The sequence below is a fragment of the Abramis brama genome (genome assembly GCF_963993115.1).
Source record: "Abramis brama genome assembly, chromosome: 7".
Classification (NCBI taxonomy): domain Eukaryota; kingdom Metazoa; phylum Chordata; class Actinopteri; order Cypriniformes; family Leuciscidae; genus Abramis; species Abramis brama.
The window spans coordinates 24,506,048-24,521,965 of NC_139969.1; the positions used below are offsets into that span (position 1 = coordinate 24,506,048).

At 40.1% G+C, this 15,918-nt stretch overlaps 1 protein-coding gene across 1 annotated transcript; it reads right to left on the reverse strand.

The window, feature by feature from the left end:
• Window positions 1-404: 404 nt before the first annotated feature.
• Window positions 405-15,314, reverse strand: plppr4a (phospholipid phosphatase related 4a). Its single transcript, XM_084120423.1, has 7 exons — window positions 14,960-15,314; window positions 11,645-11,830; window positions 6,712-6,841; window positions 6,235-6,430; window positions 5,383-5,440; window positions 5,077-5,250; window positions 405-4,049 (listed from the first exon to the last, which is right to left on the reverse strand). Exons 1-7 carry the CDS (start codon window positions 15,035-15,037, stop codon window positions 2,544-2,546), a joined length of 2,328 nt encoding a protein of 775 aa, XP_083976549.1. The 5' UTR covers window positions 15,038-15,314; the 3' UTR covers window positions 405-2,543.
• Window positions 15,315-15,918: the final 604 nt, after the last annotated feature.

The following is a 15,918-nucleotide window of genomic DNA, read 5'->3' on the forward strand; positions in this document are numbered from 1 at the left end:
GAAAGCATGACAGGACAGTATTGGAAATTAGTACTATTTCACAAAAATAACTGAAATCAAAGCACATATATACAGTGTAACAAAACTATGAGAATAATTCAAAGATTTGATGTCACTAACCTTGCAAACAACTGTTGTTTTCCAGACTGATACAATTTGCGCTCGTACTCACAGAAAATTGCAAAGCCAGTTAGTTTTGTGTACAATATGCATCATCAGATGTTTAGTGAACTGACTGTGGGTGGTCCGTGGGCATGTCGTTTGAGGCTGAGACTACATACTGTCACATATAGAAGGTGTATTTTCCTATAAATGTGGAAGAAATAGATCACTTCACAAAAGGCACATAAACAATGTGATAATATACTTTTTGATATTTTATGATACAATGTGAAAGTGTGGAAATAAAGGAAAAATGCTTATTTTGGCTATGATACCAAATATTTATTTCAATATATATTAAGACATATCCTCAGTTAAAATACAATGCTAAACAAAACCCCAACAAGGCAAAACTTCCAAATATCTGTCAACGGGTTCAACTGAAAGGCCATTTCTCTGATTTATCGGATCTGGTTTAGAGCACTAATAAAGGAAGTGTGTCAATAACACTTAAATTATAACCCACTGATCTCTTTCACATCTCAGTTTGCTGGCAAAGTTACAAATACTTATTTACAGGGGTAAAAAGATTGAATGATTATCCTGTTGATTCTGCAGAAAGTACCAGCCATCACTATTAAAGGCATCATTTACAAAAGAAAAGCAAAACGAAACAAATCCTTTAGTTACAGTACATACAGTATTAAGTCACCATGCATATGTAAGGACAGGTTAAAGCCATAATGTGGGGTACAATTATACTGTACAAGCACATATAAAACTTCAAAATGTGTTGGTTCTGATTCACTCTTTTAAAACAGACACATTAAAATAGGTATATACTATATAATTGAAATCTAAGTTCAATTAAAAAAAAACCCAACATCATATAAATGACACTGTACATGAATTAGGTAAATGTATCAGTCCCCTTTTTCAACATACATTCTTATTTGGCAATATTTATGTATATTACAACATGATCCTAACAAGGATGTAAACAATGAGCTTAGAACTGTTTAGAAATACACATGCCACACAGGACAAATCCTAACATTGTCTATTATGTGGATTGTATTAAAACTTTAGTTTATGCAGCACTTGTCATATGCAACGAGTGAGTCCGTTTTCCAATGCCACAGACAGTGGTTATTTAAAGCAAAGTCAATGAACATCTGTCAATTCTTCACCATAATAATTACAGCAGCAACTTGTTGTACAGTTACTGCAAGATGGAGCTAAGTAATCACCAGCTAATAGGCATGTAGTTCTTTTTGAGGCACTCTATGAATATGATTATTAGTGTTTTTTTAGTTGTTTACAAAAATAAGCAATGAATTCCCACTAGTACCTTTGGGGGCCTCCTATTGCTCTTATATTGTGTATGCTGCTCTGCAATGTGCAGTGAAGTATGAGTCATTTGTTTATGCCCACACGCTTAACAATGAAGAGGACGACGCACCTCAGTAGCTATATAACCCCATTCTGCCAGGCAAAATGGGGGGGGCAACCAAGAAAATATGCCTACTACATCACTGTAAACATACAGCAATGGACCATAAAACACAATTATACCTGTGCTCAAAGCACACTAGTACAAAATACAGGGGCTTGCAAATCAATATATACGAGTGAAATAGTGCTCATTGGCCTGTGGAACCAAATAACAGTTCTATATTACACAAAGGCAATACGACATTAATATCTGAAGAATGTATTGTTCTCTGCATTACAATGCCAAAGGCTGAGTCTCTATAAATTCATTGTCTCTATGCCAGCAAAGAGCGCTTTCAGCTGTTTGAATGAAAATAGCTCATTCATGGTCACCAAAACACACAGTGCATATGGTTAAACAAGCCCACCAAACAAAACATCCATTTGGTTAAAACGCTGTCGCTAAAACCTTCTGTAAACATCACAATAACATTCTCCTATTTGTCTAAAAGCTATGAGTCTGATTGAAAGACCGTATTAAATATTTCATAGCGACATAGTGAAAACAGTTATTTTCCTTAAGCGTGTGATTGAGTGGTCCAGTATACAGTACATACAAATATTTATATTCAGAAAATATATATAAATTTACAACGTTTTTAAAAGCACCCACGTTGCCATGAGACAACAGACAGATTCCGATAAGACAATGGATTCAATAACAAAATGAATCTGGAAAATCAAAGGCAAATCAAACAATCACCTTTACCAAACAGCCTCAAATTTTATATTTTGTGCTTATGTTTCCGTAACGAGACCTACAGAATGTAGATTGAAAATGCACAACGTTGCCTTATGTGTTCTGGAGAGTTCATGTGTGTCTAAAGGTCAGGGAATGTAGATTTACCCAGAATGACTAGCTCTACTCATTCCCTTAACAGAGCCTCCAGTCTTCAGAGTTCAGAGAGCGGGACAACTCTTAGGATTGGTACGGAAAGGGGCTTCTGTCACTCTTTGAAAGTCAATATGGGGGGAGGTGTAGGGGAGGGTTTGAAAAAGTGAGGCAGGTTCCTGGTGTTATCCGGACTAGGTCCTCTGTCAGGCAGCAGGATGATGTTGCCTTTCCTGCGTAGGGTGGAGTCTCGACTGGAGGTGGTAGAGAGAGTTTCCGAGGTGGCTTCACTGCTGGCTTCCACCGGTGTGACTCGGATAGTGGTGATACTCTGTTGGCGGTGGTGATGGTGGAAATGGGGATGATGGGGGTTGCTGATGTCAGGTAGGCTCCGGTTGCCATCTATGGAGCCGTAGCCATCTTTCAATGACTCGCAGCTTTCAGAGTCCCGGTTCAGGTCGTTGAGCTCAAGCGACTGCCGGATGCTGACCCGCTCCTGCGGTTTCCACCTCCAGGACCCACTGCCATCTGTGGATGGTGGTTTAACCACGGGCTTGCTCTCAGGGTGCGCCTCCACTCGAACAATGGCCGAGTTAGGTTCCTGATCCATCAGGGCTTTGTAACGGATGGATCCAGTACAACTCACGGTGCTGCCCTCACTTTTAGGACTACCATGCAACATGCCTTGCTGCTTGGACATTGCGATGACCTGCATTATACGTGGCTGGCTGTTAGTCCGGCAGACGGTGCTCTTCTCTGCCACCTTCAACCATTTCGACCGTGCTGACCCACCCCCTCCCCCACCATCATTCTCCTCTCCACAATCCTCCTGAGGTGAGGAGCTCACATACTCTTGGGCCTCCTCAGGGATGTGCACCAGTTGAGAGGATCCTGGTCGTGACTGGATAGATACCCTGGCTCCACCAGCTAGGCCACCAGAGTTATTATGATTGGCTAATGGCACAGCACTAGCGGCAAGCTTCATGTACTGTCCGGGAGGTCCACCACGGAGTTCACCATCCAAGCCCACAGCTGAGGGTTCAGAGCTGCAGCGGAGCTCCATGTTTCGCTGGGGAGAAAGTGGTCCAGCCTCATTCTCCATCACCTGCAGAGACATCTTGCGGTTCTCGTTCTTGGTCTTCCATTGTGAGAGCAGCTGCTTGGAACGTGTGGAGTCCATGGAGGCATGGATAGCGGCGTGGCGGCGAGGCACTGGTTCTTCAAATCCGGTTGAGTGCACGCGAGGCAGGGTGTTACTGAACGTCACAAAGCTCTCCTTGCAGAGAGGACTAGGTGGCGTAATGCACTCCACCTCTGTGCTTGCCCTCTTCAAGCTGGACATGGAGTTCTCTCTGTAGGACGGGCCACGTAGCAGGATACTTTCAGAGCGTGCCGAGGTGGGACGTTCCCGCATGCTCAGGCTCTTAGGTGGCAGTAAGCGTGGTGGATCTGTGTTCAAGTTGGGTAGAGGTCTCAGAGGCTCCCGCATAGAAGGTGGAGGCACCACTGGCTGGGGCTGTGGTGGAGGCTGTGGTGGCTGTGGTTGCCGGAGAGGAGGATGTGCATGTGTCTTCAAAGATGTGTCTTCACTAGGTTTAAAATTCCCGACTGCATACAGACCCTAAAGTAGTGCAAAAAGGTAGAATTTTTACCGCAATGAATCAATGCCGATAAAGTTAAGATGCCATAAAGTTGTTAGTCAGGATAGTGATACTGTACTTATTTTTTTGCATATGAAATTAAGGCTCTGAGAGATACTTGCACAGTCTGTTCAAAAAGTTGTATTCCCTGCTGAAAAAACCCTCTAGATGTTTAAGCTGGTCAAGCTGGTCTCCCAGCCTGGCCAAGTGGGTGCTTGGCTGATTAAGCTCAGTAGCCGGCAAGACACCCAGCCTGACCACCTGTAAAGTACCCAAACCCCTCTAGGACCAGTCGGCAGACCAGCCTGACCAGAAGATTTTGTTTTTCTTTTCCTAACAGAGTTGTCCTAAGGTCCAATGTCACCAGTAATTGTTTTGCCAAGATATATTTTCAACATTAATACTACCTGAGTGATTGACAGCCTTTTTATGTCAGTACGGTTCCCCTACAGACTAAGGTGCATTATGAGCCTACATTAACTTCTGAGAACTTTCCTCATACTGTCTATGGTCTACACTCTGAATGTGGGACTTCACAGTCAAGAGTATCAAACAGCATTACAAAGCAAATCTCTTGGCCTGATTAATGTACTTTATGTTAAGCAAAAATAAAACCAAGACCTGATGTACTGATTTGTCTCAGCTTTGTTAATTCCTCCTAAAGGTGTACTGGCATTGTTGTCGGTGTTAGAAACCACGGGATGTACATAGCCCTCAGAGCAGATTGAGCAGAGAGTAAGCAGAGAGAGTGAGAAAAAACGAAAGAAATGGTGGGAGGTATGTGAGGGGTGTGTGTGGGTGGAGAGCAGAAAAGCAGCCACAAGGGATTTGCATGTATGAGCTATTTTTACCTCTATTAAAACAGCATTGTCTTATAGCACCTTGCTAATTCTCTATGATTCTTCTCCAGAGTCAGGTTAAATAGAGAATTATGGATCGGTCATAGAATTAAGAAATGAATTATCATCCTCACATTGCCTTTGTTTCTGCTGTGACAGCAGGACTCACCAGGTAGACGGCTATGCTCCCTCCGATAAGAAAGCCACAGTAGACATCCACGGCATGGTTCTTGAACTGAATGATACGAGTAAGGCCGCAGATAATGCCGCAGATGATGAAGGAGAACACCAGGAGTGGCTTCAGGAGCTTGGATGAGTCAGTCAGAGTGGCATTAAAGTACATCTGTGGAAGGAGACCAGCCTTTTGACTGAAGTTTTAGGAAATTCTTAATAGTGGAAAGGACAGTGAGATTATTTGGCAAGCAGTTAGAAATCGCTTGAGTCAACTGTGCCATGAGTCAAGTGGATTACTTACGGAGATGTACACAGCCGCAAAAGCTGCCAGAGTGGCATGCTGAGATGGGAAGGACTTCCTGTAAAAAGAGACAGACCGCCTTGTTAGATCATTAGATCTTTTTCACACTGAGCACATTTGAGGTACTGTACCATGCTAAAGGACAGATGGGAACGGAAAGCCACAGATGATCACGTCCACAGTGCCACAATTCTTATAGTGTGGCAAACAGAATCAGGGCTTTTGATTTCCAAGAATGTTCTCATAAAACCAAGAGATATGTCTGGATATGCATGTCTGCTTGATATTCTGGAGAGACATTTCAATACACGTCACAGTAGTGTAAGCCTTTGGGGACACACGCACCACATGACCCTCTTTGCGTCTAATTTTTATGTTATAAAAAATGTCTGCACAACATATAATTGTGGCTATTGAGAGTGCATGAAATTAGTGGAAGATTGAAAAGCAGAGCTGTGCAAATGGATGTGAGTGGGTGTGCTGGAATGGGCAGTCATGTTGTGAGTGAAGCTTCAAGACTCAACCCTGTGTGGGTTTTACAGGAACTCCATGTGCCAGAGGACAGCGCCACATTCATTCTGCTGCCTTCACATTTATCTACACTGTTTACACCAATGATTTTATACAAATCAATCGATTTAGACCTTTACTGTAAATAGAGTTGTTGCACAGCAGGTCCAATTAAATTTGGTCAGCCGCAATATGTCTAATCATCTTTGCTTGGTTATATTGTTAATCTCCCACACTCCATTATCAGAGTTTCTGAGCCAGTTTTTCATAAAGTCAGTCTTGCAGCGTTGATTATGCATTGGGTTGACAAACTACAACATGACACAGATACCGCTCTCTGACCTGCCGGCGTTGATGGCAGCTGGATCAGGCCCAGAGCAGATGTCATCCACAATGAAAGAGTTCTCATCACAGGAAGTGTTGAGGCTGGTGTAGTTGGGCTTGCACACAGTAAGGAAGTAGGGGGCGTGATATCCTGTAGCCAGCTGGATAATATCTGTGATGAGTGCTGTGACACACAGGCCAAACACGTGGACCCCTGCAAATGAGACACACAGACATAGACACACACAGAGACAGACAGACAGACAGACACACACACACCTTTTTCAAACACTAGATTTCATAAGTAGCAAACAGACTTAATAAGCTTTTAATAAAATAGATGGAACTTTCATTATTACTAGCAAACTCAATTTAGTACAAGACTATAAAAAAGACAGAATGAGTCAAGATCAAGAGTGTATTATTCCAAACAATATTTATACAAACTATATGGCTTTTTATAAAGTCACAAAGGGCAGAAAAATATATACCCACCCACAAACCTCACAGCCCGTCGGATGTAAGAGTTGAAATTGCAGCCAGCTGCATTTATGTTAGCCTCTGTTTTGATGCTGATATTTCTTCTGGCCAAGCAGCAGTATAGGATCCCTTCCCCAATCATAATCTGTGGGAAGATGGTCATCTGTGTTTACCCAAACATACAACACTGTCATAAAACTCCCATCCCTCCTCTAGTGGCTTCCAGGGGTCATTTCTAATAGAATCACTGACACATCAACCCCATTACTGTAATTAAAGTAATCACTCTCATCCATCCATCCATCCATTCATTCATAGCCATATGAGGGGGATTTCATCCAAAACTGTAAAAACCGATGAGGAGAAGGGGGTATCTTGTAAGTCGTTCGGGCCTCCACTAATGCAAAGACTAAAATGTTAATGCCATGAAAAATGAAAAGCAGAAAACCATAGATTTTCATGTAAATGCTTCTGCTGTGAATGACGAGATAGAGAGTGAAAGAGATGAACAAGTGATCATACCCCCCTGAGATCACACTTGCCACACACCTACAGTCAAGTGCAGCACTCGAGTGTAGCAGGCACTACCGTAACAGCTGGAGCTACCAGCAGGACACACATTCACATGCTGCCTGCTAGCACAGGCTCAGCCATCATACCCATACAGCACTAAGGCACAAAACTCAGCTGGGTGTCAAGAGAGTGTTGTTGAGTGATTAGACATGGAGCAAAAGTTAAAATTCTAACTTAAATATTTGTGCTGAGATTTTAAGGGTGATCGGCTAACGATTGCTATCGGCCGATAATCGCTTTTAATGACTCAATCTGCAATCTCTCAATTTGTCGATCTCAGAAACCAATCTCATGCTGAGGACACATAGAGATGAATACCTTCTTAATCTCTGCTGTCTCAAAACACATGTATAACAGTATTTTGGATCCGTGCTTCAGGTCTTAAAGGATTAGTTCACTTCAGAATTAAAATGTCCCGATAATTTACTCACCCGCACGTCATCCAAGATGTTCATGTCTTTCTTTCTTCAGTCGAAAATAAATTAAGGTTTTTGAGGAAAACATTCCAGGATTTTTCTCTATATAGTGGACTTCAATGGGGTACAAAGGTTAGAAGGTCCAAATTGCAGTTTCAATGGAGCTTCAAAGGGCTCTACATGATCCCAGCCGAGGAATAAGGGTCTTATCTTATCTTATATATATATACTTTTTAACCACAATGTTCATCTTGCACTAGTACTAGGAAGTACCAAACTGTTTTTTACAAAGCGAACGTGCAAAGACTAAGGACTAAATGCTAACCTTTCAACGTGATTACGTAATGTGTGGCACATCGCAGAACTAGTGCAAGATTAGCATTTATGGTTAAAAAGTATATATATATATATATATATATATATATATATATATATATTTTTTTTTTTTATTTATTTTTTTTTTTTATTATTATTATTATTTATTCATTTTATTTTTTGAAAATGACAGATCGTTTCGCTAGATAAGACCCTTATTCCTTGTCTGGGATCATGTAAAGCCCTTTGAAGCTGCATTGAAACTGCAATTTGAACATTTTAATTCTGAAGTGAACTAATCCGTTAAAGTGACAGCAGCCTATAAATACCTGTTGCTGTCTGCGTCATTAATGGTAATCAAACAACAAAAGACAAAGAGAAAATCGCTCACTGTTCTTGAAAGAATAACTTTTGTAACTTTAATTGTAAGGATTAATCTGTATTTAATTAATTCAGGGAAGACTAGATTATGCCAGAATTCAGGCCTTGAATTTATGTCTGTAAAATCCTGATTGGAACATCCCTATAAATAATTCTACATGATAAAAATAAGGTTTCATATAGACCCCATGATCGGTATCGGTAATCGTTATTGGTGATCGGTTGATCGTTTATCTGTGATTGGCCCCAAAAATTCTGATCAGAGCACCCTTAGGAGATTTGTACTCATGCTTCATTGCAGACCCAAGTCTCCTTTAATTTACAGTGGCTGACAAATGCATAAGGCACAGGATAACCAACAGTGATAGCAATTAAAAGAGCGTAGCCGCCTTGCAAAATTAATTAGGCCAGTATGGTGGAGCACCTAATGTGATGAAAACACCCAAGCGACATGCTGTGAGGAGTTGATGAAACAAATATGTCATTAAACATTAAACGAATCTGCTCTCTGATGAATATAGGTGGAGCGAGGCAATTTTTTAAGATGATGTTGATGAGACCAACAGTGGAATAACAAACTTTGAAAAAGCCATTGTGAATACATAAGCAGCTGGGACAATGCCGACAATGCATCTTTTTTTGACTCGGATCTATTAATAAAAAACAACATTAAAATTCAATTCACAAAATCTTACTGGCCTTAAACTTTTAAATGGTAGTATGACTCTCAAAAGCTACACTTTCCAAACATTTCCAATTTAACTTCTAACTTTTGAAAGTTTGAAAGGAAATGTGATAATTAGCTATTGGAGATATTTCTATTGAGTTGCCTTTGCAGTGACACTCTTGTAAACCTCAACATGTACAGATGGTGAAAAGCAATTGAGGACAATCTATTAGACTCATGAGTTCATCACCCAGGGTCTTGATAATACACTCACAACATGCCTGGAGAGGCTTAGAGCCTTGTCGCCCAGCTAATGCTTGAAATGCATGCTGGGAAGGCGGAAGTCAAAACTTCAATGACAGTTTGGGGAAAAGACAAAATGCAAAAGAGACAGGCAAAGAGCATAAAAGAAAGGAAAGAAAGAAAGAAAGAAAGAAAGAAAGAAAGAAAGAAAGAAAGAAAGAAAGAAAAAAGAAAAGAGAAAGAAAGAGAGAAAGAAAGAGACAGAGAGATGAATATATGTTAACAACAATTTAGACGAGGTGAAAGCCGAGAAACTTATACTCAAAGTTAGGGTAGGCAATGTTTTTCATAAACACTTTTTGTTATACTGGTTGAGACTCTTTACATCCTTTTAATAATCAATAAGAGAAGTGGGCTAAATATTAAAACATTTACATATATATTCTGTGGAAGTCTCAGGACCAAAAAAAATGTTCATCCAGTCATTGCATTCGGTCCTGCCTGTCAACATATGTATTTCTCAACCTCCGCACACCCTGCTCGCTCAGACATCACACGTCATCAGTGTGTTTCATAAGGCTATGCAGAGTTGTAGACAGACAGTCACTGCGTTCACACCATGTCATAACTGTAATTACAAGATGGCAACCCCTGACGTTCTACCCGGAGCTGTTCGTGTCCTCAGACTCAGATTTATGTGCTTCTATGGCAACACTATCAATGCCAAAATGAATCTGCAGCAGTCAGGTGGTACAAGTTAGAGCTCTGTAAGTGGTTTATATTTATTATTATTGTAATGTTATGTGCTTAGAAAATCATCTCTTGTGATGCTTTGCTACGGAGCCCCGCACATGACATGCAAGAACAAAAAGTAAATCGTGCACACGATTTAGCCTACTATTTTTTTTCCTACATATCATGTGCGGGGCTCTGTACTTTGCAGTCTCTGCTGTGTGCGTTCATGTGTTTTGAAGAAAGCGTGGCTTTGGAGGGCACTCTGAAGGGAGGGTGGGATCTTATGATTTCAAAGCTAGCTTGCTACTGCTAGCCTCTCTGACATTGCCAACCCTACCTTTAATTATGTAATTTTTACGCTTACATTGGCATATCTGTCTATTAGCTTTGAAGACATCTTAGTCAAAAATATTGATGACTATATCTACACTACATGTAGTGTCCTACACTACACAGACTTTTGTCCAATCAGATGCTCTCTAGAATGAGAATGTCCCTCCCCCTAATGCCGGGGACACACTTAACGTCTAGCTGAAATATTCTAAGACAGAACTGAACACACTTACAGACTGTTTTCAATGGCTAGAGCAGATATTCAACACAGACTGTGAACACCGACTGAACGCAACGGTTTCTGACGTTTGGGCATGATCAGTCGTAAGTATCAAATTACATTAATAATCGGCCTTACAGTCATTAAGTGTGTCCCCGGCTTTATGTCACCTCCAAAAGACTAGGAAGCTGCAAATCATTGTTCATGGCTAAGATGAGACTAAAGCCATCAAGCAATTTCATAGGCCTTTTGACTTGAAAAACATGCAAAACTAGCAACAATTTACAACCAAATACAGCTAAAAATTACCCTGGAAATCCAGTTGAATTTGCTCAGCGAGTTACTCTGGTGTCGAGTAATGATGCTCATTAAATATGCCCCTCGATCTGAGCTGCACCAATCACATCGGGTTATCTGATATAGGCGGGCCAGAGGCGAGCTAAACAGATGACGACAGAGATGTGATGTCGAAGTCATTAATAAACATTGCAAGATGGCTATGGATGAATACCAGTTGTTTGAAACGGCTTTGGCCGCTACAATGAACGAGTTAGACTTGGCTTTTTATCTAAAACAGGAACAGAAGACGCCGCTCGAATCGTTCCTTTGCAAGAAGGACGTTTTTGCTGTTTTGCCGACCGGATACGGTAAGAGTATAATCTACCAGTTAGCTCCGCTGGTAGCGAAGCGTATGGGGTTTATTGTTGTGATTGGTCGTAGTGTTATCCAATTGCGTGCAGTGAGATTTTCAAATGCATGCTTGGTGCCACCCCTCGAGCTGGGCGATTTTCATTAGTCGACGCCAGACCATTAATCTTTTAGATTTAGGTCTGGATTTCCAGGCTAGCTAAAAATCATCTGCCACGTTCAACTTCAGGTGACTACATAGAAATTGTAATTTTGTCTTATGTCATATTGAGTCATACCATCAAAAATAGACAACTTAGTATTCACTTTAATATTCATCCTTGCCCAACGAAACTGAGATCAAACACTAAGCCTGCATGAATAAGTAAGAGTGCCCTCTAAACTAAATAAGAGCAAGAGTGGCTCTAAGGCATTTACCGTTGCTGCCGGCCCGGCGAAAGCCAGACTGAAGAGCATGAGGAAGGGGATGACCTCCTTTGTGGGCTCAATGTAAGGCATGCTGAGACTCCGGTCATTGCAGCTGTAGCCTGAACGTACTGGCTTAAAAATGTCTGTCAACTCCAAGAAGTACAAGCTGACCACAGAGGACACCAGAATCGGGAGCTGAAGAGATAAAACAGAAGGAATATGATAAATATGCAAGATGAGAAGTGAACAACAATAAAATGATGCTAAATTTATCAAATGGTGCACAGCACAGTCCCATAGACTCATCCAGGCTTGAAAACCGTTGCAAACGTGATAGAAAGTAATTATTCCATTGACAAGGTAATCAGCACAATTATAGCACAATGGAGGCACTGCATCTGATCATGTGACTTTTGAACTGTATTTTGCCACGGTTTCATGCTTAGGATTTCAGCGATAACAGATTAAGCTTTCGATCCGCTGTTATCCTTTTAAGTCGCAATCCGTAAAAGTTGTTCTCATTAATCGAAAACGCTGTTGGTGTTGAAGCAGGAAATGCATTGGGAGGATACTTGCTTCTAAAAAACCTGGCTGTGTAGAATAGATCAGCGTTACGTTGGTAAACGAGCTTCATACTCTGATATCAGCACATAATGAGGGTTTGGATGAAACTATGCTGGAGTTATATCCCTTAAGGCTTTTTACACACTTCAACGATACCAGGTTCATGTTAAGGTTAGACAGAAGATGTGTGATTACGGCAGAATGAAGGTCATTCTCAGGTGAATATGCATGGAACGTCTTTAGATATCGTAGAATTACTGTTGTCATTGACACGGTTCACCCAACAGTGTCTCAGTGAACAAGGATCAGCTGGAAATGTCATCGCAGCAGCAGTGCTCCAATGAGGAAATATATTGCGCTGTGCTATGCAAAGTGGAAATGTGCCACGTACTGAATTATTACGAAACTTGAACGGACAGCGTGAAGATCAAAGGTGGGGGTAGGGGGTTTAATTACTGTAATCAACCCCCATCTAAAAAGGGGAGAGCATCTGCAGAAAAAGCCCCAGTGGTCTAAACTCCTATTGATGCTACATTTTACAGCACAGATACTAATAACCTCTATGATACTGTACTGGATTGATTAGCATATACTCTTACCAGTCATAACCATTACTAATTATGTACTTTGACTGTACAGATGTTAACCAGTGACTTGCAATTAAAAGTGTTTTAAACTTAAAACATTTGTAGTTAATATTTTCTACAAGTTACTAAAACTCAACTTATAATGCACAGACACCAGAACAAAACTTTGTTGTAATCAAAACTTGTCATGTTTTATGATAATAATGCAACAACTGAAATTAAATTGTAAAACAATTTACTTTTTAAACAACATTTGTTGCTTGTTCGGTTATCGGCTGATATTTGAGATTTTTTTTATTATTTATCAATATATTGTCATAAATGGATATTTACTAGTATTTACAAACATACTGAACATTCTGCTTTGATGGTTTAATGTTATTGTTGCACTTAAAAGCACTTTATTTTAGATTTCTGTGTTTTTCAAAATTATTTTTTATTTATTTATATAAAATAGTATGGTTTTATTATCAGCTATTTATTGGTTATCGTCCAGAAATAATCTGCTTATCGGTATCGGCCATTGATATTCTTATCTGAATATCTGTGTCCAAAACCCAAAATAAAATCATATTTTGATATTAATGTCACATACAAAACACAGCGTTTTATTCCAAACAGCATTAACTGGGTTAAAAAATTATGGCTGAGCAAATGAACAAGAACCAATTTGATATTTACATCATCATTATAAGTAATTGTGGAAACTTTTTGTAAGAATGCGGGCATGTACTGTAGAAGGCTGACATGGCAAATTACAACCTAAAGTGAGATCTGTCAGCACATTGTGTTTTAAATATGAAGTTTTCAGGAACAATCAAAAGAATCTCTCTCTCTCTCTCTCTCTCTCTCTCTCTCTCTCTCTCTCTCTCTCTCGAAACATTAGTGAAACAGGGAAGTTAATTAGCCAAAATTAGTGAAGTGAAGCAGATTAAATGACTGTTTTTAATTCATTTTCTGCTTAGGACAGAAACAAGGTCTCTGCATGCAGCAAGGAAACTCTATAGAAGGTAACCAGGTCACACCTGGGGACATGATATTAATGTCAGTGCAGCCAGTGAGCTTTGATTCTGTCTGATCTGACAAAACAGAGACTATTTCAAGTTAACTGTTTACAGAAGCTTTTTACACTTGGTTTACATAGGATCTGGAGCATGTATGTATCATAAAAACTTTCTCACTGCCAAAATGATAAAGATAATCTATATAAATATAACTGTAAATATCAAATATATTGTTATGCCTGTATCAACAACATGAGTAAAGCATTATGTCAGTCATTAAGTGTTTTGTTAAATCTTTTGTTAAATCTTGTCTACATGGGGAAAAAGGTTTTTATATGTATCTTACATCTTCATCATACCCACATTCTCAAATGAAAATTAACTTTTAAAACTGAATAGAAAGACAACATCAATCGTTCATGATCATGCTGTTTAATACATAGAACAGAATGTTTAATATTCTGCAATATTAAAAAAAAATAGGGAATTCAGTACTGCAGCTTGACAAGTAAACAAGACAGATCAAAGACTGCCAGCATTAACTCCAGGACACCAGCCATCAGCACTCATTTGTTTGTGATATCTAGGGCACGTCAGATTGGCCTTCATTTAATAACTGCCTATTTTCTAAACTCATTTATGCTCAATGGTGCCCTCTTAATTCTGTAATAGACCACATTGTTTTTTACCAAGACGGTTTCCAGTACTGTTTTATAAGCAATATGGATGATTCCCTTTACCTTGACTTTGAAGTAATACTTTACTAAGGCAATGTTGCCTATACCAATGAATACTGCACCTTACAATCAGGAAAATAGTGTTTTTGAATGGCTGACATCAAGAAGCAAGCCAAACTTGATGCGCAAAAGCCAGCAAACAATTGTTCCATGTATTTCCCCCCACATAGCCTGTCTATCCCCTTAACATTAACATGACATACAACAAGTGCAATGCATTTTGTCCTTCTCATGACCATGACTGCATATGCCTATGTAAAGTTAACGAGCAGTCATGCAGAATGAACACAGATTGTGGTTCCAATCCGCTTGATTGCTTTGATTTCGAACGTGACCATCGCGTGACCACCATACCCTTAACTCTCGTCTATTAGTCAGACATAATACACAAGAAACATCTCTGTCAATGTGTAGGCTACTAGACTCACTTACCTCCACGAAATAAAAGCACGGCAGCAAGGTAACGCTGTCTTTGGTCATCCTGCCTTTGAGTCTTTCCTTCGCAGACATGATAAACGGTACGTCCCTTTATAACGCGGTGCGTGAAGAGAGGAATAGTGAATTTGTCCCCTTGTGCAGTAAACGCGGTCCTTCAGGCTGTCGCTTTTTCCATCCCCAAGTGCGCCTTTACTGCGGATACAGACACACGGAAAGATGCTGTCTCAAACCTGGCGACATCATGACTGAAACCATGACAACACAATCACCATCCCCTGAGGACGCGCCGATGGAGATCTTAACAGTGTCCAACAGCGATTAATGTTTCAAACCAACACTCAAACCTTCTGATTAGAGGCAATATGCTGACCAGATGACGTCAGAGGTGTGCTAAAAACCCATTTTCACCAGAAGCGCGCGCACGTGTGTGTGAGAGGTGGGGGCGTTCACGCTTGTTCACACTATCATGATTGTCAAATGGCTCAAATACGGCTCAGAAATGATTATATAGCCTATATAACTCTGTAATGATTTTTCCCAGCCATAAATACACTGGAAGCATTAGGCATGAGGTAAAATACCTCATATCCACCGCTGGTCTTTTAAATAGCATGGACGTGAAAATTACAAATGCAGTTTTTGGTAGGCTTTTGGAGTCTCAACAATATCTGTAAATATTGCATTCAACATGAAACAATCCCTTAACGATTATTGCAGTGCGCCAAGGACCATACACTTAAAATAAACATCTCAGACCTCATACAAAAATGTCCTTCTGCCAAATATGCACAAAGTGATAATAAAGAGCCTACATTATAAAATGAGAATCTGTCTGGAGTTCTACATAACTAGCCAACAATTGACAATTGTTTTATTCAGTATATAACTCCGGGTTTTCTTAAATGTTCTCCTAAACTCATTCAGAGAGAAATGAGAAATAGCACAACTCCAAC